The sequence below is a fragment of the Lacerta agilis genome, chromosome 10 (assembly GCF_009819535.1).
Source record: "Lacerta agilis isolate rLacAgi1 chromosome 10, rLacAgi1.pri, whole genome shotgun sequence".
NCBI lineage: Eukaryota > Metazoa > Chordata > Lepidosauria > Squamata > Lacertidae > Lacerta > Lacerta agilis.
The window spans coordinates 1,285,380-1,310,053 of record NC_046321.1 but is presented as its reverse complement, the minus strand read 5'-3'; the positions used below and the strand labels follow the sequence as shown (position 1 = coordinate 1,310,053).

The 24,674-nt window shown below is 50.3% G+C and overlaps 2 protein-coding genes across 2 annotated transcripts; both read right to left on the bottom strand.

Moving 5' to 3' along the window:
• Window positions 1-2,428: 2,428 nt before the first annotated feature.
• LOC117053954 (protein FAM71F2-like) lies at window positions 2,429-12,918 on the bottom strand. The gene is made up of 7 exons (XM_033162342.1): window positions 12,681-12,918; window positions 12,311-12,489; window positions 9,390-9,640; window positions 7,303-7,323; window positions 6,303-6,369; window positions 3,809-3,867; window positions 2,429-2,777 (listed from the first exon to the last, which is right to left on the bottom strand). Exons 1-7 carry the CDS (start codon window positions 12,819-12,821, stop codon window positions 2,554-2,556), a joined length of 942 nt encoding a protein of 313 aa, XP_033018233.1. The 5' UTR covers window positions 12,822-12,918; the 3' UTR covers window positions 2,429-2,553.
• Window positions 12,919-15,253: 2,335 nt separating this feature from the next.
• LOC117054036 (translation initiation factor IF-2-like) lies at window positions 15,254-20,466 on the bottom strand. Its single transcript, XM_033162475.1, has 3 exons — window positions 20,454-20,466; window positions 18,718-19,069; window positions 15,254-15,799 (listed from the first exon to the last, which is right to left on the bottom strand). The coding sequence occupies exons 1-3, from the start codon at window positions 20,464-20,466 to the stop codon at window positions 15,457-15,459; spliced, it is 708 nt and encodes a 235-aa protein (XP_033018366.1). The 3' UTR covers window positions 15,254-15,456.
• Window positions 20,467-24,674: the final 4,208 nt, after the last annotated feature.

Below are 24,674 nucleotides of genomic sequence, written 5' to 3'. Positions count from 1 at the left end.
TTTTGCTTTGTGGTTCATACGGCCCTGCCCTTGGAAGGTGGTGGTCTCTCATTTATTGGAGATTTCTCAACAGAGGTTGGAGGACCACCTGCCAGGGATCCCTGCATTCCAGGGGGTTGGGCTAGATGACGCTTGGGGGTCCCCTCCAACCCCCCAACCCCCAATGCTTTACTTCTGTGATTCATGGAGCTTCCGCACCAGCGCTGGCTGCAGATATTTTACCAGCTTTTCTGTTGCAAGGGTAAATCCCCATAAAGTGAAAGCATATTATGGGTTGGCATCATGGCCATTGCAACAAAGAAAACCTCACATGCACGAGGTGCATTGATTCTCCAATCTTAAAGCGTCTGCAGGCAGGGCAGTCACCTTTGCACCTATTGTTCCCCAGAAGCTATCAGAAACAGGATGCTGAACTCGGTAAACCTAGTCCTGAGGTGTCCGTCTATCACCTGCTCAATTTGAAGCACACCCGCTCCCCCTGAGCAGGTCGGCAGGCTACAGGCCACAACAGGTGAGCTTGGTGTAATCCCAGCCAGTAAACCCTCTTTCCGCCTTCCCCAAATATTTGCTCTCCTGAGTTGCTGGCATCTCTTTCTCCCACTCTCCTGATCGCTCTGCTTCATTTCAGCGATGAAATGGCCTCTTCCCAGAACCAGAATTATTGTTGATTTAGTTAAATGTGTCTTCTGCGTGGCCAGCTGAGGTTGTGCCTCCGGGACACTTGAAAGACACCTGCAGGGTTAGGTTTTACGAGAAATTTTTGGGTGGATTGGAAAAGGCAAAGACTGGACTAGGACACTCGGGTTTATTGTTTGTGTCACGAAATGGCAGAGTGTTCAAAAATGGATTTTGGATCCAGTTTGGCATCTCTGAGGGCTAAGAAAAATATCCACACTGGACTTATATCTGGCTTAATAGCCGTTGTGCCAAGGAATCCTGGGGAATCCTTGAGTGATCTATCATAAACTGCCCAGAGAAAGGATTCAGGGAAGAGGGGTGGACTCTCCTTCGCTGAACATTTTTAAGCAGAGGTTGGATGGAGATCTGTCATGTAGGATCTAGTTGAGATTCCTACATTGCAGGGGAGTAGACTAGAGGACCCTTGGGGGTTCCTTTCCAACCCTACAATTCTATGAGATGGTAGGCAATTAGCACATACAGTGGTACCTTGGTTCTCAAACTTAATCAATAGAAGAAGAAGAAGAAGAAGAAGAAGAAGAAGGAGGAGGAGGAGGAGGAGGAGGAGGAGGAGGAGGAGGAGGAGGAGTTTGGATTTGATATCCCGCTTTTCACTACCTGAAGGAGTCTCAAAGCGGCTGACATTCTCCTTTCCTTTCCTGCCCCACAACAAACACTCTGTGAGGTGAGTGGGGCTGAGAGACTTCAAAGAAGTGTGACTAGCCCAAGGTCTCCCAGCAGCTGCATGTGGAGGAGTGGAGAAGCGAACCTGGTTCACCAGATTATGAGTCCACCGCACTTAACCACACCAACTCACCTGCTTCAAGTCCGTTCCTAAACCAAGGCACGCTTTCCCATAGAAAATAATGCAAAATGGATTAATCCGTTCCAGACTTTGGAAACCAACCCCTAAAACGGCAATTTAACGTGAATTTTTACTATCCGACGAGACCATCGATCCATAAAACGAAAGCAATAAACAATGTACTGCAGTCACACAATCAATCTATCAGGAGCTGAACTGGGTTCCACACAGTCACAAAAACAAAAGAAAAAAAAGAGCCGCAAAAATGCAAAATAAATAGTAAAAACAGAGAGACCTCAGCATAACACTCAAATCGGAAGCTTAACACTCAAAACGGAGCACGTTCGGCTTCTGAAAAAAGTTCGCAAACCGGAACACTTACTTCCGGGTTTGCAGTGTGTGGGTTCCAAGTTGTTTGAGTACCAAGGCGTTTGAGAACCAAGGTAGTATTATCAGGGGCGGAGGAAGCCTCTTGGCCACCCGGGGGCAAGGCACCCCCCCCAGGGGCAGGGCGTCCTGACGCATGAGAAATGACGTCATGACGCACGTCGGGACGGACTGCGCATGTGCGGGAATGCCACACATGTGCAGTCCATCCGGGCCGGCGCTGCTGCTTTGTGGACGGACGGGGTGCCAGGTGTTGGGGCTCGGCTTTGGGAGTGGCAGGAGGGGCCGCCAAGTGTCATCCCCCCTCCCCTGGAACTCGGGGCACCCCGCCCCCATCGCCCCTCCCTTGCTATGCCACTGAGTATTGTACATTCTCCCAGCCCTGGGAATGCTGGAAATTGCAGCACGGGGCCGTTTCTCACCATTTGCCCTTCGTCCTCCCTGGCATGAGATCCGAGGACAAGAAAGGGGGCACCTCAGCAGGGGCGTGAACATAAGCCGGAAACACCAAGCCACAAGCCCTCCCCCCCCCAAAAAAAGTGCTGGCCACCATGCCGCTCACACCCAGCCATATAGTTTTATTATGCTTTGGCTTTCTCTCTCTAGTCTCTGCCAGCCGGCGCCTCAGTTTCCCCAGTGCCATCGCTGCCCAGCCTTCCTCTCCGGTGCCTCTGCCCGTCTTTCTACTTCAGGCCTGCGGCAGCCAGGCTGCTCAGGCGGTTGAGGGGCTGCAGCCACGTAGGCGTCTCTTGCTGCCAGAGTCCGTAGCTCCTGCTGTCCATCCAAGGCAGGAGGTCCAAATCCGCCTCAGAGGGCCTGAGCTCTCGGCTGTGCCGGCGGGAGGTCTTGGAGAGGCGCCCTTTGCACCGGGCGCAAACCAGGGGGGCAGGCACATCGTAGAAGAGCACTGAGGGGCAGAGGACAGGAAAGCGAGTGAAGGAGGCGGGAGGGCTCAGATCGCACCGCAAAGGCGCCCCTGCAAGGCAGAATTAAGGGGGGCAGGCATGAGACCACCCCAAACACCGGGCCCCATATATATGCCCTCCTCTCCGCTCCAAACTGTGGAACTGGCTCTGCTATGGGTGCCTCATCATCATCTCAGTCTTGCCTTTGCAAGCAGCTGCACTTTGGAACTCCCTGCCTATTGACATGGCTTTTCAGCACCGAGTAAATCCAGCTCTACAGGTGAAACTCGAAAAATTAGAATATCGTGGAAAAGTCCATTGATGTAAGCAATTGTTTTCATTAGCTACTGGAGTTGAATATATGAGATAGACTCATGACATGCAAAGCGAGATATGTCAAGCCTTTGTTTGTTATAATTGTGATGATTATGGCACACAGCTGATGAAAACCCCAAAGTTGAGATTGTTAATTTGGGGTTCTCACCAGCTGTACGCCATAATCATCACAATTATAACAAGCAAAGGCTTGACATATCTCGCTTTGCATGTCATGAGTCTATCTCATACATTAAACTCCGGTAGCTAATGAAAACAATTGCTTACATAAATGGACTTTTCCACGATATTCTAATTTTTCGAGTTTCACCTGCAAATCCATAGCGATAATAGTGCTGCTTCCCTCCAGATGTTGCGGGACTCCAGCTGCTGGCATCCTTTACCATTCGCTGTGCCGGCTGAGAATTATAGCGCAACACAGCTGGAGGGCACCCGGTTTGGGAAAGGCTCCCCTGCGCCCAGGGCCATTTACTTTGACCCTCATCCCCAGCAGATCCTGAGGGCCTCTGCCATGCCACACACCTGCTCCACTTTGGAGACAGAGACCTGAGTGTCTGTCATCGTCGTCCCCCCGCCCTTCCTCCCTCTAACTCTGCACACCTGGGATTTGCAGGGGCTCAGTGGCATTGCATGGCAGGTCTGGTGGGTGCTTGCTATTGGAAGAAATAAGCACTTTTTTGGGGGGGGGGTTGCTTACCTTTCATGTCATTGGACAAAGCCGAGAGTTCGTCGTTGTAATCTCCCTGAAAGGACACCCTGTCAGGGAAGGAGACAAAATGCAACACAAGGATGTGGCTTAAACCATTTGGAATGTGCCTCAAAGTTCTGTGTTGTGTTTAGGAATGTCGTTAATTAATTAATAAATCAAATTATTATTATTATTATTATTATTATTAATAATAATAATAATAATAATAATACCCTGCCCATCTGGTTGGGTTTCCCCAGCCGCTCTGGGCGGTTCCCAACAGAATATTAAACAGAATAAAACTTCAAACTTTAAAAACTTCCCCAAACAGGGATAGTTATAATCTGTGGAACTCATTCCCACAGGAGTCATAAAAAGAGGCTGCCAATGGCCTATCCTGTTCTCACAGTTGCCAACTGGGTGCCCATCATGGGAAACCAGCAAGCAAGAATTGAGCGCAAGAGCAACTCTTCCCCCCCCCCATGGTTTCCAACAGCTGGATTCAGAAGCGTCGCTGCCTCCCTCTGTGAATCCTTTTTTTAAACCCATCTCAGTTGGTGGCCACCACTGCCTCAGGTGGCAGTGAGTTCCGCCGTCTAACTATGTGTTGCACAGAATCCCAAAATTGTAGAGTTGGAAGGGACCCCAGGGGTCATCTAGTCCAACCCCCTGCAATGCAGAAATCACAACCAAGGCGTTCACCACTAAGGCAACTTCTTTGCCATTAAAGCTTATGCCACTTTCCCAGCCATCGCACAGCTCAGAGTGGACTTTGCTGCTCTGGCGTGATCCCTGCTTGTCCGTTTTCTGCCCCTCCATCCCAGAGCTGCCGTTTCCTCCCCACTGACCCGGGCAGCCGCCCCCAGGCTAGCCACAGGCAGAGGAAGAGGAATCCTGCCCAGTCTCATTGCCTGCCAACCATTCCCAGGGCACCCTTTGATGTGCCAGAAATGTGCCCTCGAGCCCACAAAAAAATACATTCCAGCTGTTGTGCCGGAGAGCACTGGGCAACGCCCGTTAGGACATGAACCAATGGATCCAAATTATCATTACTATTTATTAACTTTGCATTCCCCCCCCTTCATCTGTAGATTTCGGGGCAGTTCACAGCATAACTGGCAAGAGAGGAGATTCTGACTAAACATCAGGAAGACACAAGAGGTGGGGGGCCTCTCCTCCTCCTTTGAAGGTTTTTATGCAGAGGTTGGCGCTGGGGGTTAAACCACAGAGCCGAGGGCAGGGGTCCCCATACTAAGGCCCAGGGGCCGGATGCGGCCCAATCGCCTTCTAAATGTGGCCCGCGGACGGTCCGGGAATAATAGTGTTTTCACATGAGTAGAATGTGTCCTTTTATTTAAAACGCATCTCTGGGTTATTTGTGGGGCATAGGAATTTGATCTTTTTTTTCCAAAATATTGTCTGGCCCCCCACAAGGTCTGAGGGACAGTGGACCGGACCCCTGCTGAAAAAGTTTGCTGACCCTTGCTCTAGGGCTTGCCGATCAGAAGGTCGGCGGTTCGAATCCCCGCAATGGGGTGAGCTCCCGTTGCTCAGTCCCAGCTCCTGCCAACCTAGCAGTTCAAAAGCACATCCAAGTGCAAGTAGATAAATGGGTACCACTCCGGCGGGAATGTAAAAACATCGTTTCCGTGTGCTGCTCTGGTTCGCCAGAAGCAGCTTAGTCATGCTGGCCACGTGACCCGGAAGCTGTACGCCGGCTCCCTTGGCCAATAAAGCGAGATGAGCGCCACAACCCCAGAGTCGTGCGCGACTGGACCTACTGGTCAGGGGTCCCTTTACCTTTACCTTTAAGCAGAGGTTGGGCGGCCCTCTGTCAGGGATCCTTTAGCTGTGGTTCCTGCATTGCAGGGGGTTGGATTGGATGACCCTCGGGGGTCCCTTCCAAACCTACAGTTCTATGATTCACTGGAGGTTTTTCAAACTACGACACTCCTCCCCAGGAGGAAATAAATGATGGCCATCAACTTGGAGGGCTTTTAAAAAGGATGAGACAGATTCATAGAGTCACAATGGCTACGCTCAGCACCCAACGCTTCCAAACCCCAGAGGGGAGAGTTACCCTTGTGTTCGAATCCTGCTTGCTGCTTTCCCACAGTGGGCATCTGACTGGCCACTGTGAGAACAGGAGGCTGGACGAGACGGGCCCCATTTGGCCTGACCCAGACGACTGTTCTGATGTTCTCAGATAACTCAGGTTGGGCAGCCCTGTTTAGGGAAGCTTTTAATGTTTGATGGATAATTGTATTTTAATATTTTGTTGGAAGCTGCCCAGAGTGGCTGGGGAAGCCCAGCCAGATGGACGAGGTATAAATATATTATTATTATTATTATTATTATTATTATTATTATTATTATTATTATTTCTGCTGTGAAACCTGCATCCTATGGGGTTGGGCTAAATCACCCTAGGAGGTCCCCTTCCAGCTCTCCAATTTTGCATCCGTTGGTAGCGAGCCCCATGAAATAAGTCCGGCCAACTTACTTCCTCCTCCCTTTGTCCTTTGGGGGGCTTTTCGAGATGTGGGAGAGGGCCCCCGTCACCTTCTTGCCTGCTTTCTTCATTGCGCTCCTTCCCCGGGTCACCCTGTCCACGTACTGAGGCCGGAGAGAGAGAGAGAGAGAGAGAGAACCAGAGAGGCTGTTATGAATCCAAGGCACCCCCCATTTCCCCCTGGCTGCCAACCACCCAGTTAATTTATTTATAACAAATATCTGCCTGCCGCTCCATCATAAAAATGCACATCAAAGCCGTTTGCAGCAATCGTTACAAACAAGCACCGATTAACCATTCTTCAAATTATTATTTGCGGGCGTTTAATTTTACGGTTTACTATTAGATTCGAATGGATGATTAAATATTGTTTTACAGTGGTACCTTGGTACTCAAACGCCTTGGTTCTCAAACACCAAAAACCCACAAGGAAGTGTTCTGGTTTTCGAACGTTTTTCGGAAGCCGAACATCCGATGCGGCTGTCGGCTGTTGTTTCCGGGGCACCTGCACCAATCAGAAACCGTGCCTTGGTTTTCAAACATTTCGGAAGTCAAACGGACTTCCAGAATGGATTCATCTGTATTATGTGGATCTCGTGATACATACTGACATTTGATGTCACATATTTCAGTTGAATAGTTGCACCCATGTATTATTATGTTTTAGTTCTATATTATATCTGTTTATATGAGACTACTTTATCAGCCGGGTACATTTTTTGTGTGTGTGGAACCCAGTTCATCTACTGATTGATTGATTGATTGATTGTGTGACTGCGGAAATGGATAAAAGCCCCCCCCCATCCAAGCAATGACTAAGGTTAAGGGGGGAAATAATTTTTATTTTTATCATCTACAATACTGTCTTATTTATTTTACAATGGAGTACATTGATTATTGCTTTCATTTTACGGATCAATGGTCTCGTTAGATGGTAAAATTGATGTTAAATTGCTGTTTTAGGGGTTGTCTTTAAAAGTCTGGAACGGACTAATCCATTTCACATTACTTTCTATGGGAAAGCGCGCCTTTGTTTAGGAACGCTTTGGTTTTGGAACGGACTTCCGGAACGAACTATGTTTGAGAACCGAGGGACCACTGTATTTTATATAAATGGTTTAAAATAAATATAATCACTTTAAAATATATTGTGGCTTTTCATACTGGATCAGATTGTTAATGTTTTATGTTTTATTCTATTTTTATATAAAACATAATAAAAAAATTAAAAAAAATCCTTCCAGTAGCACCTTAGAGACCAACTAAGTTTGTCCTTGGTATGAGCTTTTGTGTGCATGCACACTTCTTCACATACACTGAAACAGAAGTCACCAGACCCTTATATATAGTGAGAGGGTGGGGAGGGGTATTACTCAGAAGGGTGGTGGGAATGGGGGATGGGCTGATGGGTGTGGAAAACCTGTTGACGACTCTTAACGACTGCAATTGGTCTTACAGGAAAAAGCAAGGGGTGAAAAGGTTAAAAATAGCTTTGTTATGTATAATGAGATAAGAATCCAATGTCTCTATTCAGACCAGGTCTCTCCATGGTTTTAAGTTTGGTAATGAGTTGCAATTCAGCAATTTCTCTTTCCAGTCTATTTCTGAAAATCTTTTGTAATAAGACAGCTGCTTTGAGATCTTGTACAGAATGTCCTGGGAGACTGAAGTGTTCTCCTACTGGTTTCTCTGTCTTGTGATTCCTGATGTCAGATTTATGTGCATTTATTCTTTGGTGTAGGGTTTGGCCTGTTTGTCCAATATACAGAGCTGAAGTACTACGGTACTGTTGTTTTTCTCAGTCGGTTTGTTGTTCACGGAGACGGTTGGAGAGGAAAGAATGTCTGCTCTCTCCCCCAGTTTTGTTTGCTAATCTGCTGTAATAAATTTGCTGCTTTGCTGAAATGAAGCAGGAGTTGCTCTGAGTTATTACCAGAGGGAATTTCAAGACGCTTTTCCAGAAGGCTGAGAAGTACACTGCTGAAATCGAAAGGGAGCAGAAGCTGCGCCACGGAAGTGCTGCCGGGCTCCATGTTTTCGAGATTTATGGCTTGTGGACATGGGGGATTATCACCTCACGGCCCCCTCACAAGCTCAGAGACCTCTCCCTTCAACTTGCCCCAGCAGAGCGTTGGGAACATTCCTAACTGCCAGCCGCAGCAACTTCGCTCAGCTGCTGGTTATGGTGACCCCACGTCCACATACAGAATGCCCTGACACCCCCACATGGGGCCAGAGCAAGAACTGTGGGAATGTTCAGGGTGGCACAATAGGATATATTGTTTATTAATATCCTTCCTAACTTGCATCCTAGCAAATTCCTTTACTTAGCAGAGTTACATTCCCCCCTTTTTACATGCACAACAGATAGCTGGTTGCAGGCTCGTGTGAGCCTCTTACTATTATACAATTCAGTCTGCGCTAGCAAATTCCTTTACTTAGCAGAGTTACATTCCCCCCTTTTTAGATGCACAACAGATAGCTGGTTGCAGGCTCGTGTGAGCCTCTTACTATTATACAATTCAGTCTGTCTCAGATTGTGTTGTACGTTCCTGGTAAGTTCCCTTGAATCCCTCTTAAAAGAATAAACACGCCACAATCTTATTCAAAGTCAGTAAAAGAAGTATACTCACATCAGTTCACAGCTGGATCCCTGAAGGCAGACTTAAGTTACAAATATGTACATGTGGATCTACCCCATATGGGGAAATAATCCCATTGCTTCTGCTAGCTGAGAGCTAGCAGAGCAGTCCTAGCTAAAAGCTGCTCCGACGAAGAAGGGAGTCAAAAAGAGGGAAGGGTGCTGTGTGACTCATCCTTTTGTTACCTGGACAGGTAAGGTCACGCCCACCTCTAGTCACATGCAAAGGGAGGATGCTCCGGCCAGGAGGAACAGGAAGTTTTGACTGGCTGGACCAAACATTCCCTCGGATGTCTTCTCTAGCATTAGAAGGAATGTTGTACTTGACTGCCTCTCGTGGATCACATCCCACAAGAATCGCCCCGCCCCCCCGAAGACCTCGGACCGCGTCCTTCCCTGTGCCGGAGTTTGCAAGAAGAGCAGCCCCCTTACCTCACCGGAGGAGCTGCTGGAGGGGCTGCTGCCGCTGGGGACCAAGCTGTGGCGGATGCGAATGTTGGGGTCCTTGGTGGTGATGGAGAGGCCCTTCTGCAGGATCTCGGCCAGGCGGCTCCACAGGGCGAAGACGGCGCGGGGGTGCTCCTGGTGCAGCTGCAGGTAGTAGACCTTCCCCGTCACAGTCTGAACGCGCAGGATGCGCTGGGCTTCGTCGTGGACGGACAGGCGGACGTAGCGCAGGGGGAGCAGCCTGGGGCAAAGCGGCAGAACCGGTCAGGGTATGGGCGCTGCAGGGCAGGGGGCGGGGCTCAGAAACAGTGTGGCGCAGTGGTTAGTGTGTTGAATTAGAACATGAAGTGCTGGATTTACGCATAAGCTAAACAAGCTGTAGCTTAGGGCCCCGCTCTCTTGAGCCCCCCCCCCAAAAGGGGAAAAAAAACCTGGGTTACATTTCCAAAATATAAGCTAAAAAACTAATAAAATAAAACCTACATTCAACAACAGTGTTTTGTGTTGTGTAGGCTCCTATGATGTAAGGAATGGGCCCCTCCTGCTCCCTAAAATATCACTGGTTTGCTCATTTCTATATATAGGGTGCCTGCATTCTGCATGGACTGGTTGCACTGCAACATGTGCAAATGGCTTTAGAGACCTGTTAGGTCCATAAATTAACATAAGGCATAAATTCAACACAAAAAAGCGACAATTTGTTGACAAAGGACAGCTGGACATATAAAGGGACCCATTACCTTCAGGAGCTTAGGGGCTCATCAAACCTAAATCAGGCCCCGAGGACATGGGAGAGACCCAGTTTCGAATCCCCCCTCATTTGTGAAGCTCGCCTCGGGCCAGACTCTGCCTCTCTGCCTAAGCTACTTCACTATGTATGCCACCTTGAGTGATATAGAACGCAATAAATAAAAATAGGTGAATGAATAAACCATCCGACACCCAGGAGCTAAGATGGGCATTTCATAGATGGGCAGAGTTGGGAGGGAACCCCAAAGGCCATCAAGCCCAACCCCCCTGCAATGCAGGAATCACAACAAAGGAACCCCTGACATCCAACCTCTGCTCAGAAACCTCAAATGAATCCTAGAATCATAGACTTGGAAGCGAACCCCAAGGGCCATCAAGTCAAACTCTCTGCAATGCAGGAATCCTTTTTTCTATTTTCTAATACCTAAGGGACCGCCACTCCTGGTATGTCCCGGGTAGGACCTTAAGGTCATCAAATAATAACTTTTTGGAGGTCCCGAGCCACAAGGATGCTAGGTTGGCTTCAACTAGGGCCAGGGCCTTCTCAGTACTGGCCCCGACTTGGTGGAACAGTCTGGCACAAGAGACCAGGGCCCTGCGGGATTTGGCATCTTTCCGCAGGGCCTGCAAGACGGAGCTGTTCCACCTGGCCTTTGGGTTGCTTTCAGTTTAACCCTGATGTTTCCTTCTTTTGGTGTGATAGGTTGGCTACTTAAAAACGAGGCTGCAGTCTAAATTAAATTTTAAATTGTATTTTAATCTGTATTTTAATTGAATTGTTTTTGTTGTGATTTTATTGGTGTTAGCCGCCCTGAGCCCGGTCTGGCAGGGTATAAATAAATTTATTATTATTATTATTATTATTATTATTATTATTATTATTATTATTATTAATCCTGCCATTCATCCAGAGATCTCAGGGTGGTTACAATATAAAAGCACAAAATGCACGATGGAAACACCCCTGATGGATGGCTATCCAGCCTCTGTTTAAAAACCTCCCAAAAAGCAGAGTCCGCCGTGTCCAGAGGGAGTCCATCTCTGTCAGGAGCAAGGCAGCCCTGAGTCCCCCAGGGACGCAGAATCCCCCTGCCCAGGATCTCTTGCAAAGGACCCCCCAGGCACCTTCCCTGCAAACCCCTCTGCCCCAGGAAGACACAGCATTCTTCCTCAGCCAGGGATCTGAAGTGCTCGACCACTGTGATTGGCAGAGCTGGCTCCGACAGCCTGCTTCCTCAAATCTTTCGTGTGGCAGCAGCTACACTGGGCAACTGCCTGTCTATTCCTTGTACTCTTTCTGGCTCAAAACATTTCTGTTTAAACAAAGCCCACCCAGATATTTAAATTGCCAGATGTGCGTCTTGATCAGTTTTTAGTTGTGGTTTTTTTTTTGTAGAATGTTTTAAAATTATTGCTAATTCTTTTCGTTGACAATTTTGTGGGGTTTTCTGTAAACCACTTGGGAGGCATTTTATTTTCTTACAATCAAGCCATCTACCCTGTTTCTCCTAAAATAAGACATAGCCATAAAATAAGCCATAGCAGGATTTCTATGCATTTGCGAATATAAGCCGTTCCCCAAAAATAAGCCATACCCCGAAAATAAGCCATAGTGACGTGGCAACTCCCATTAAAACAGCCTGGAGAGGCGTGGCTATGCAGCGTACCGATGCGACACGGTTAAAATAAGACATCCCCTGAAAATAAGTCATACTGTGTTTTGTTGAGCGAAAAAAAATATAAGACGGTGTCTTATTTTAGGAGAAACACGGTATTAATTTTGTGAAATAACTGTGCTATTGTCAATAAACGATACAAATCGAGGCCATACCTAGTCAAACTCGCCTATCTTGAAACAAAATAGAAAATTCTTTTCAGTAGCACCTTAGAGACCAACTGTGTTTGTTCTTGGTATGAGCTTTCGTGTGCATGCACACTTCTTCAGATACCAAGTGTGCATGCACATGAAAGCTCATACCAAGAACAAACTCAGTTGGTCTCTAAGGTGCTACTGGAAAGAATTTTCTATTTTGTTTCGACTATGGCAGACCAACACCTGTAACTCGCCTATCTTGGTTATTCCTCTTATCACCCCCAGAGGGAGAGCTAAGAGTTGCAAAAGTGCTAAACTATAGCAACAGATCCCTTTTCTGCACTTTACCTGGTCAGCTCTAGAGGGGGACGTCTTAAAGCCTTGCTGTGGCTCCTCCGGATCTGGACCCTGTGGCGCCCCATCAGCAAGACGTTGGGGAGCGGCAGGCAGGGGTCCGAGGAAGTCACTCCCATGGTCACGATGGTGGGCGAATTCGTGATGTCCACCCATTTCCCCTTCTTCGTCACCTGTCGAATAAAAGCACACACACACCCCCAGCCCAAACCAGGCTAAAATCACAAGTTGGAAAGGGGATCCCCCAGAGGCCATGTAGTCCAACCCCTCCTGCAATGCAGGAATTTCAGTTGAAGCATCCCTGGCAGGCGGCCATCTGACCTCTGCTTAAAAACCTCCGGGGGGGGGCAGGGAGGGGAGCTACCTGGATGAAGTTGCTCTCAAAGACCGCCGAGTTGGGGAACAGGTTGTAATCCGGGGAGCGGACCAGCTGGCAGAGCAAGCCCCCTTCCAGGCCCAGCTCCTCCCCAGCACTGTGCTTGCGAGCCAAGGCCCCTCTAGACATGGGCACTCGAGGGGGTGAGCATGCCTCGGGGGGGGCCTCGGTTGCCACTCTCGGCCCTCCCTGGCCCAGCCAGCCAGCAGCAGCCGGGCTCGTCTGCCACAGCACCAGCGATGACACCCTGTAGAGGGGCGGGGCTACCTGGCTGAAGCTGTGATGTCACACTGGCCAGCAGGAGGGGGGGCTGTTCCTGGGAGGGGGCAGTTGCTGCCCAGCAGAGGAGGCATCAGCAACACAGCCGGCCACAAGAAGGGGGGGTGTATTTCTGTTTTTTTTAGCCCTTCTGGAAGTAAGCTTCTGGGTAGCACAGAATGCTTCTTCAATCATAACCACTCACGGGAGTTTTCCATAACTGTCTTCTGGGAAGGAGGAGTCTATAAAACTAGGGTTTTTTTTTTACTTTAAAATAAGGTTTAAAACCTGGGGGCATCTTGTACACGGATAGTGCATATGCCCATTTTCTAAATTTGGGGTCCCCATAAGTAGGGACATTCTTATACTTGGGGGCATCTTATACACAGAAAAATACAGTATTCTTAAGGCATCCCGTATTTTTCGCTCCATAAGACACACTTTTTTCCTCCTAAAAAGTAAGGGGAAATATCTGTGCGTCTTACGGAGCGAATGGTGGTCCCTGGAGCCAAATTGCCCAGGGGCCAAAAGCAGGTTGTGCTTTTTATTTTACAAAGAGAAAAGGGGGTGTTGAAAGGACTCCTCTCAGCAGCTGATCATCAAGAGATCGGGAGAGAAATAAGAGTCCCTGACTCCCTTTGGCCCCGCTCCCTTGCCCAGGCCTCCATTGTTGAATGTGCTGCAGAGGGAGGTTGTTTGTTTCCCTAGCGACATGTGATTGGCTGATTGGATTATCTGTCTGGAAACTGTAGAAATAGCTCCCTTTCCTTAAGAAGCTGTAGAAATGTGAGTTGAACCCCATAAAAATGGGGCTTTTCCTCTTTGCTTTTCCTCCTTTGCAAAAAAAAAAGCTGCACAAATCTGAGCTGATCCTCAGAAAAAAAAACCCAGGCCTTTTCCCTTTGCAAAAATGCTGCAAAACTGATCCTCAAAAAAACAAAAACAAAAAAAACAAGGGCTTTTAGAGGAGGAAAACCAGAACAATATTTTTTTTCCTTGTTTCCTCCTCTAAAAACGAGGTGCGCCCTATGGTCCGGTGCACCCTATGGCGCGAAAAAAATACGGTATTTTGAAATCAGTCAGCCTTCCTCCACAAAACCAGAACCCCTTGCCAGCAAGTGGGGGTAATGGGGGGGAGCATTTTCAAGCACCCCATTTTCCTGCTCCAAAAAAATTCCCTCCCCACAAATAAAGAGCTTGTATTTTGAATTATATATATGTATTTATTTAAAAAGAGTTGCCATCTATTGAAGTAATCACAAACGTTCCCTTTCAGGAGAGGCCATCTCAACAGGCTTAAAACGTCCATCCTTCTTCCTTCGGAGAGGGAAAGGCTGCGAAGAATTTAGGATACAGCCTCCTGCTCTTCCAGCAAGATCAGAAGATCCAGGAGGTGGTTTGCAGCACAAATGGGCACCCATGAACCACCCACCCCCTGGCTAGGATTTCCCAAAGTCTGTCCTTAAAAATATTTTCAGCTGGTTCCACTGAAACTCTTAGCAGCCGCCACCAGGGGGAGTGCGAGAGCCCTTCCTTTTCTCCTTCCAGACCAAATAGCATCCTTTTTGGGGTGTCTTCATAAACCACAGGTATTAAAAACACAGGGATTTTGTTTGAAGCACCTCAAGGAGGGCGGGGCAGCCTGGCAACACCAGGGACCTGTCTCTTTCTCTTCTCTAGCCCCCCCCCCCCGCCCAGCCCCTGGGATTGCCTTGCCCACAGCTGCCCTCCCTTGCAGGGGAGCAATTAGGGACCCCCTGAGCCCCTCCGCTCAACACACAAAATAGTAGTAATAAATGATCCACAGTCCAGCAGGCTTCTTCCACCAATTGCTGCTTGCAGGCGGGCTGGCGACAGCATGGCTAAATCTTGGGGTAAGCAGACAGATTCCTAGCAAACTCTCACAGGATGAGAACACAGATCCATTACTGGGCCGAACAACAGGGGGAAATGTTTCTATGAAGGGAGCCCAGAATTTTGATCTGCAAATCTAGGAGGGTGAGGATCCCACCATGATCACTGCAATGTGGGGTGCCTGAACCTCCCCCCCCCCAAGTTGTGCCAACTTCAGGTCCGTCCAACAGCCAGGCCCGGCCACAGGGCGCACTTTTTTGTGTGTGTAGCCAAGAGTCTAGAGCTCAGTGAGCCTAACGCAGCCCAGTTTGTTGAGAATCAGGGCCTTCTGCGTTCGGAAAAGGCTATGAAGCAGAAAAGGCCAGTCCCATTCTTGGCCGCAAGTCGCTAGTCCTCAGTGTTCTTCTCTGTGTCCCGCAGTAGCAGATCAATAGGTGTCCTTTTTGCGGAGTCTGGGCTTGCTGTGGGGCTAAGGGTCTCCATATTGATCCACAGGGGTTCCAACACCTGCCCCATAAGTCTCCCAATTAACAGGGTACAGAAGCTCTCCCAAGTGGGGGCATCTTCCTCCCCCAGGCCAGCTGGGCTTCTGCTGCCAGCCCCCTCTTTCGCCAGGGCAGGTTGGCAAAGGCGCATACAAACCCAGCCCCATCTACGTAAACCCCATCCCTAAAAAAAACAAACCCACATAATCCGTGGCACTTTGGTTTGCCGTCAGCGAAGCCCCTCGTCTCATGTGTAGGAGCCAGTCACTTTGCTTGTCCTGAGCTTGTCGTCCCCCGAGAGGCCTGGGGGGACTCCGTCCGCAAGGCTGCCGCCCTCTGATTTCACCCACCGGCCGGGGAGGCAGGGGTCCAGCCCCTGGAGGGGCATCAGGTCTCCCAGGAAGCCCATCAGCCCGAAGAGCAGAGACAGCAACGAGAGTACCAGGCCCAGGAGGTATATCTTCACCACCCACTGCATGGTGATGGGGGGCACAGATCCGGGACTTGCTCCTGAAAGGACAGAAGAAACCCCTGAGAAGCTGCAACTCACACCTCTTGATTTTGGCCACAGAAGCCCAACCCTCCCCCTATTATCTAATTTACTGCACTTAAATCTCAGCTTTTCCTCCAAGCTCAAGGTGCCTTATATCAGGGGTCCCCAAACTAAGGCCCGGGGGCCAGATGTGGCCCAATCTCCTTCTAAATGCGGCCGGCAGACAGTCTGGGAATCAGCGTGTTTTTACATGAGTAGAATGTGCCCTTTTATTTAAAATGCATCTCTGGGTTATTTGTGGGGCATAGGAATTTGTTCATATTTTTTTTCCCAAAATATAGTCCGGCCCCCCACAAGGTCTGAGGGACAGTGGACCGGCCCCCTGCTGAAAAGGTTTGCTGACCCCTGCCTTATATGGTTCTCCTCACTGAAGCCCTACCGCAACCCTGTGAGGTAGGGGTCAGGCTGAGAGAAGGCAGTGGATGACACACACACACACACACACACACACACACACACAGGTCACCAAAAGAGCTTCTCATGCCGAATGGTTGTGGCATTTGAAGCCTGCTCTCTCCCAGGTAGGGATGCGGGTGGCGCTGTGGTCTAAACCACTGAGCCTAGGGCTTGCAGATCAGAAGGTCGGCGGTTCGAATCCCCACAACGGGGTGAGCTCCTGTTGCTCGGTCCCAGCTCCTGCCCACCTAGCAGTTCAAAAGCACGTCAAAGTGCAAATAGATAAATAGGGACCGCTCCGGCGGGAAGGTTAACGGCGTTTCCGTGCGCTGCTCTGGTTCACCAGAAGCAGCTTAGTCATGCTGGACACATGACCTGGAAGCTGTCTGCAGACAAACGCCGGCTCCCTTGGCCTATAGAGCGAGATGAGTGCCGCAACCCCAGAGTTGTCTACGACTGGACTGGTCAGGGGTACCTTTACCTTTTACCTTACCCAGGTACCTGATATAAAAATAATTAATAATAATAATATGCAGCCTGACTGGGTTGCCCCAGCCACTCTAGGAGGCTTCCAGCACAATATTTAACTATAATATGCCAAAAATCATCCAACATTAAAAAAAAACTTCCCTATTCAGAGCTGCCTTCAGATGTCTTCTAAAAGTCTGATAGTTGTTTATGTATCTCTTTGACATCTGATGGGAGGACAAATAATAAAAAGGAAATTTTATATTTCATGATAAACTATATACTACACTGGCTCTCAGAGACAGCTTTAGATTCAACCCCAACACACCATTTGCAGGCCTCTCAGATTAATCGTTCAGCCTTCTCAAAATCAGGTGCATTGAATTTTATTTGTTTCCCAGAATTTATAAACCGCTTCACTGCAAAAATAAATAAATAAATAAATAAATGCCTCTGAAAAGTTTGCAGAAAGATAAAATAAGGGAAACAAAGCGGAAAGATTACAACGTGTTAAAACGTTCAAATTATTAAAACACTACACCCGGTTAAAATTCGGATCAACATCTCTAAGGAAGAATGCTTTCCATAGGCGCTGGAAATAATCCAGCGAAGACGCTTGCTTGATATCCATAGGCAGGGAGTTCCAAAGGGTACATGCACAGTGACTGAGTCCTCACCAATGTGGAAGGGGCAGGGTTATGTGGCTCCTGGGGAAGGGCCAGACTGAAGCACTTGTGGGGGTGCGGGGGGGGCAAGGCAATCTTGCAGGTGAACTCTGAGCTCTTAGACGCAGACAATGCCTCACTCCCATCAGCAATGTTAGGAGTTGGAAGGGACCCCCGAGGGTCATCCAGTCCAACCCCCTGCGATGTAGGAATCTCAGCTAGAGAATCTGCTCTGAAACTCTGTGGGGCTGTGCATGATGGGCCCAGTGGGGCTCAGACCCTCCCTGGCTCTCTTTCCCCACTCCTCCACGTGCCTCAGTTTCCCCAAGAGCGGGCTCCAGCTGGCCTCCGCAGCTGCCCACCAGCCTCCGCCTCTCGCGAAAGGAAGGGGAGCCCCGTTCTGCACACAGGAGGACCCCCAAAGAGAGCCAGAGGGCAGCATGTGAGGCCCACTCTCTAGAAGCAGGGCTGGGACTGCCACTGAGCCATGAGGGCAAAAGCAAGAAACTGGGGCCATACTGCATCTCAGGCAGGGTTGTGGTGGGGATTCAATGAGGACTAAGACCAGGGTTCAAATCCCGCCCCGCCAAGTTCGACCATGAAGCTCACCGGATAGCACCTCGAAGGCCAATCCCTTGCTCTCTGGGCCTACCCTACTTCGTAGGGTTCTTGGTGGGGATTAAAGGGGGGGGAACGACCATGTAAGCCATACCTTGAGCTCCTCAGAGGAAAGGGTGCGATAGAAGACCAATAAATAAAGTGAATTGGAACGGGAGGCGCTCTGCACGTGCTCCGGAACACATGACTCCTGTTGCGAGCGCTTCAACTATCAGTCTCCCAGATATAGCGATTAAAGCGGAGCAGGAGGAGTAAATTTAACCCCAAAATGTTGAAGTAGGCAAGCAGGAACTGGAAGGCGAACGTCCCAGTCTGGACCGCAAAAAACAACCCATGTTACTAAACCAGGCTACCCCGGAGCATGTGCAGAGTCCCTCTGGGCTGACGGTTCGCCCCGGATCCCGTCGGACTGCGGGTGGTTAGTCGTGTGTGTGTCGTGGGGAGGCGGGGGCGGGGGACGACTGTCTTCTCCGACCCGGACTCCATCTGGGTAGGCGGGGACGACCCTGCAGCGTCTCCCAGGTGTGCGGGGCGCCATTCCCAGCCCGCCCGGTTGGCAATGGGCCCGGGACCCTTCGACGGGCAGAGGCTCCCCTACCCCCCGACCCATGGCGTCTCTTCTTCCCAGTGCGGGAAAGAGGCGAGGAGCCGTCGAGGCTCAATGAAGCCCTCTTTCCCGAACGACCCCAACCAATGGACGGGACGGAGGGGGGGGGACGACCACTCACCGGCTCTCCTCCTCTTCCTCTCCCGGCAGCGGAGACGTGCAGCCCGTTCCGCCGGCCACGCGCCTGCCTCTTATGGCTCCTCCGACGGGGCGGCGCTGACCCCGCTGCGCCCGGAAGGGAAGGTTTGTTGGACGGGGCGGCCGTGGGAACTGGCGTCGCGGGGCCGGTCCAGGGTCTCGGAGCGCATCGGCCGGCCCCTCCCCTCCTGAAAGCTCGGGGCCGGGGAGGGAGCGTGAGGAGGGGCTCCCTGCTGCCTTTGCACGCCTCCACACACCCCACCCCCGACGGCTGTACACGCCTTGCACGTGCCGCACGCCCGGGCTGTGCAGAAGCCGCCCTCTCCCCCCAGCCCCTGCAGTGACCTCTCACCCACTGGGCTCTTGGCCAGAGAAGGGGGGGGGCTAGCCCCGTCTGACACGCCGCCTCACACCCCCGCCCCGCGTCCCGCCAGCTCCGAAGATGCCTCGTCCCTCGACTTCTGCGCCGCTTGCTCGGGTTTTGGGCTCTCCCTCCGAAGGGAGGCGCGCTACCCCCAATTGCCCCCCCCCCCTTCTCAAGCACCCGGTTTTGATGAAGGGGGTAAGCAGCGGCCGTGGAAAAGACAAATCCCCTGCGACGGATAGTTAGGAAAGGGACTGGAAACGAAACGGCCATTGTCATCCTGCTTTGAAGGGAAGGGGGTTGGACTAAATGACCCCGGGGTACCTCCCAACTCAACGATCCTGTGTTTCCTAAGGCCTCTCTATGATTTTTTGGTGCGACCAGATTTGGAAGGCTGCGTAAAGTTCTGGCCTCCTCCTCGCCTCCTACAGGATATTGATACAAGTTTATGAAAAGTATGTCTGGCATGGAGAAAGCGGGTGGAGGAGAGCTTTTCTCCCTCTCTGGGGGAGGACAGTCTTCACCTGGCGCAGAGTGAACCTGTGGAACTCCCTGCCACAGGAGGCAGCGACGGCCACCAAGCTGGATGGCTTTAAAAGAAGATTGGAGAAATTCCTGGAAGAAGAAGAAGAAGAAGAGTTTGGATTTGATATCCCGCTTTTCACTACCCGAAGGAGTCTCAAAGCAGCTAACATTCTCCTTTCCCTTCCTCCCCCACAACAAACACTCTGTGAGGTGAGTGGGGCTGAGAGACTTCAGAGAAGTGTGACTGGCCCAAGGTCACCCAGCAGCTGCATGTGGAGGAGCGGAGATGCGAACCCGGTTCACCAGATTACAAGTCTACCGCTCTTAACCACTACACCACACTGGCTCTCTGGAAGAGGCGAGAGGGCAGGTTGGCCCTCCCCAGTCAGAGGCAGCAGTGCTTCTGAATGCCCTACTGGGAGAGAATCCAGTGTTGCGTTCTCACGGTGGCCAACCCGGTGCCCATGACAGGAACCCCTCTCAAGCAGGACCTGAGCTCCCCTCCTGTGCTCCCCCCCACCACCACTTCCCCCAGCTTTCTCTTCTTTCAACCAACAAGCAGGAAAGACTCAGCCCTCCCGCCCCTTAGCCTTGTATCCCCCTTGCAAGACCCCCCCCCCATGCATCAACAGGGAGGGGCCCTCTCCTCCTTCCTGGGCGTCCAGTTGCCCTTTCACCTATTTAGACCCCTGGGCTTTCACCATCCTTGCTAAGAAGAGTGAGAACGCACCCCCAGGCACAGCCTGCGGGAGGGCGGGGATTATTTAAATCCCCAGCCAAATTCATGAGGGGGGGGCAGGTTCCCCATGGGCAGCACTTGGCACTGGTACCAGCCTTCTTCATTCCTCATAGAATCAGAGAATGGTAGGGTTGGGAGGGACCCCCCCCAAGGGTAAGGTTACCAGATTTTTTTTCAAAGAATCAGGTGGCACTTTTTTTTTTTTGAAAAGAGGGGGGAAAAATATTTTAAAAATATTATAAAAAAAAATAAGTAAGTAACATCTTCTCTTCTGTGGTCTCCTTTGTCGTGGGGCCTTCCTCTGGGTCTCAGCCGGCTCTCTTGGAGCACTAACCACCATGGAGTAGGCTCAGGTCGGCCTGGGCTCAGCCAGTGTCCTTGACCTCCTGGTGCTTTCCTACCTGTCCTCCCCTCTTTTTTGTCCTTCCTCTTTCTCTCCCTTCCTTCTCCTTCTCTTTCTCCTCTTTCTCACTGTCTCACCTCCAGGTTTTTTACTGGCCCCAGAGCGCCACTGGGCAGTCAGCCGGATGGCCAGATGCTCTCGCTCCTGGCTCAATTTGGGTCATGGGGAGGGGGTCAGCGGTTCCCCCAGTTGATGCACCGGGTGTCCCTGGTTCCCCCTTGGCAGTGGCAGTCTCAACAGCCCAGAGCCAGCCTGGTAGCGCAGTTGGCTCTGTGGCTGGGAACACCTTGCTTGCCGCAGCCAGGAATCCACAAAATCTCGGTCTCTTGGTGCAAAGCTCCTGCACATTTGTAAAAATAGCCACATAGCGAGGCCTCCTGGTTCCTCAGATTTCCAACTGGCAAGACAACAACCCTCTGCATTCTCTGGGCCGACCTGAGCAAGGGCAGAGAAGGAACCTGAGCGATGAGGCTGGACCCCAAAGGCAGCCGGAGCCCTGAGGCTTTCTGCCACCTTTCACCCAGAAAACAGGTTCAGGGCATCCGACATTCCTTTGGGCTTGGGGCATACATAGCAAGCAGCTGCCAGCTTGCTTTGTGCCTGGGAATAATGGGGCAGAGGAGCAAAATGGCCCTGAGCACATTTGGAAGAACTCAATTTTCTGAATCTGGCAGTGCCGACACTTTGGAACTCCCTGCCTATTGATATCAGGCAGGTGTCTTCCTTGTGCCCCTTTTCACCCCCAGGCTTGCCACTTTCCCCCACTGGCAGAGTTCCCCCGCTGTCAAAATTCAGGAGGCAATGCCTCCTGGTTGAAACACAGGGCTGTTGCATGGAAGAAGGAGCAAGCTTGTTTTCTCCTGTTCTGGAGGGCAGGACTCAAGAACCAGTGGCTTCAGGGTACGAGAAAGGAGATTCCAACTCAACATATGGAAGAACTTTCTGGTGGTGAGAGCTATTCAACAGTGGAAGGGTCTCCCTTGGGAGATGGTGGACTCTCCTTCCTTGGAGGTTTTTAAGCAGAGGTTGGATGGCCATCTGTCATGAATTCTTGAGCTGAGATTTCTGCATTGCAGGGGGGTTGGACTAGATGACCCTTGGGGATCCCAACTACGAGTGTGTGTGTGTGTGTGAGAGAGAGAGAGAGAGAGAGAGAGAGAGAGAGAGAGAGAGAGAGAGAGATTGTCTTACAAGTCTCATAATATCAGGATTCAAGCAATGCCTGAGGTTGTGGGGTGTCAGGCAGTTTCTGCACTGTGGAACCCAACCACACGGATGATACTGTGGCCGATGTTATCCCTGGGCCCTGATCCAACCAGCAAGCAAATGTGAGCAAGGTTCAAGGGGCAACTGAGTCCAGGGCTTGCACTTCCAGACCAGACCAGCCTCTTCCCCTTGATTTCGAAATCGTGGTGACAAATCTGGAACGAGCTTTTGCTGGCAGCACTGAATGTACCAGCCCAGGGAGAGACATTGTGAGCAGGTGGCAGCCGTGGCCTCGTTCTCACTGCGGAGGTGAACTTGGGTCTGGCTGCCTGGGCAGGTGGCAGGTTGACCCCGTGGGTTGCTGTTCTGCAACACATGGAATGACTTGCGCTCAGGGAGAAAGCAAAGCTAGAATCTGGAGTCGGTGATCGCCAGCAGCCTAGATGGCTTTGTAATAATAATGATATTTATTTACTTTTTGCACGCTGCTCCTGAATCATCCTAGGTGGAGCTGGTGATTTCTCATCATACTACACCCTCCTCCTCTCCTCTCCTCCTCTTCCAGGCCAGGCTGATGCAAGAGGAAGCCCAGGACTGTTAGCAGGGATAGTCTGCAGAACAGAAAGAGACTCAGACAGGACAAAACGTCCTGGAGAAGATGCAAGAATGCAAGAGAGAGAGACGTTTGCAGCTGCGCAGGATGATTCAGGGGCACAAGAGGAAAATAAGCCCAGCTGGCAGGAGTCAGCCACACTGGGGCACGCATTTCCCATTGTGTTAAGGAAAAATCTAGGTGTGTGAGGCTGCTCAGCCACCCAGTTTGTTGGGCAGAGCCCGTGGGTCCCTGCGGAATTAAGGAAGGAGTCCAGCCACCAACCGGAGCAAAATAGCGTAGATCAAAGTTTATTGCACAACAGGTTCAAAGAGGATTGGGCGGCACTGAGTTTTAAAACTTCCCACCACATCCCAGGATACAGTTTGCACAGCATCATTGATACATCTTCTTTACATCACTGACATGTCACAAAAGGGGAGGGGTAGACAGGGGTTACACTAGTTTAACCTTGGCAAATATGTCCAGGAAAGTCCTTGGTTCAAGATTAGCATAAACAGCCATGTCAGGGCAAGACCCAGGTATAAGATTAGCATAGGCAAACACCTCTGAAGTCCCACCACCCAAAGTACAATATTCCTTTGCATGTTTGGACCCCCGGGCAAGTCTGGGGATGGGGTTAGGCTTTCCTTGGCCAACAATCAGCTCAGCACTCAAGGGAAGTAATAGTACCACTGTATTCCGCTCTGGTCAGACCTCACCTGGAATACTGTGTCCAGTTCTGGGCACCACAGTTCAAGAAGGATACTGACAAGCTGGAACGTGTCCAGAAGAGGGCAACCAAAATGGTCAAAGGCCTGGAACCGATGCCTTATGAGGAACGGCTTAGGGAGCTGGGTATGTTTAGCCTGGAGAAGCCTGGTTAAGGGGTGATATGATAGCCATGTTCAAATATATCAAAGGATGTCATATAGAGGAGGGAGAAAGGTTGTTTTCTGCTGCTCCAGAGAAGCGGATACGGGGCAATGGATTCAAACTACAAGAAAGAAGATTCCACCTAAACATTAGGAAGAACTTCCTGACAGTGAGAGCTGTGGAGAGCAGTGGAATTTGCTGCCAAGGAGTGTGGTGGAGTCTCCTTCTTTGGAGGTCTTGAAGCGGAGGCTTGACAGCCATCTGTCAGGAATGCTTTGATGGTGTTTCCTGCTTGGCAGGGGGTTGGACTGGATGGCCCTTGGGGTCTCTTCCAACTCTATGATTCTATGACTTCCTGGAGTCCCTTTTTCAAGGGCAAAATAGCGTTGGAATGGAGGAAACTGGCAAAGGAGTTGATTTTATATCATTTTTAAATCTAGGTAACTTCCCTGAGCTGTCAAGTCAAAAGGATACATTTATGCATAATAATTGTAACATTTAACAACTTTAAAGATGTGCCCCAACCCCATAATTTTCGTAACACATTGCCACCCGGCTTCTGCACCTAGTGGCATTCCACCCTCCCCCCAAAGACTTGGGAGCAGACAGCACACATTATTGAGAACCACCATCCTGTTCTCACAGTGGCTAAACAGAAGTCCCAGTGGGAAACCAGCGAGCAGGACTCGAACTCAAGAGCTCTCCCTGCTTCTGTGGTTTCCAGCAACAGGGATTCAGAAGCACGGTTGCCTCCAGCTGTTGAGGGCAGGTTATTGCACTGTATCATGAACAAAGCAAATGAAGCATAAATAAAATGAGAGGTGGCGACACACCCACTTTAAAAAAAGACCCCCGTATTTCTCACACTGGCATGAATGTTGGACGTTGGGCACCTTAAAGTCCAAAGCATGGGAAATAAAATCACACCAGATGACAGGCAAGCATTCTGTATCCTCCTGGAAACATGCAGTTTATGTGTGGTTTTCTATCTTTCTTTCTGCAATAGCCAAAGTCCGTAAATTCTTGCGGCAAATGAAGGCAAATGTAGATTTTTCAAGGCTTCCCAATCCTGGGAAATCTTAGCTGCAGTTGTGGGGAAGCCTGAACAGGTTATTGAATTGCTTTATCTATTTTTGGATATACTTGAGGCCAGACTAATGAAACCTGAGGGCGTTCCCACCACAAATGGAGGAATGTCCCTCGGAGTCCACAGCCCCCACCAGCAATCCTGTGTT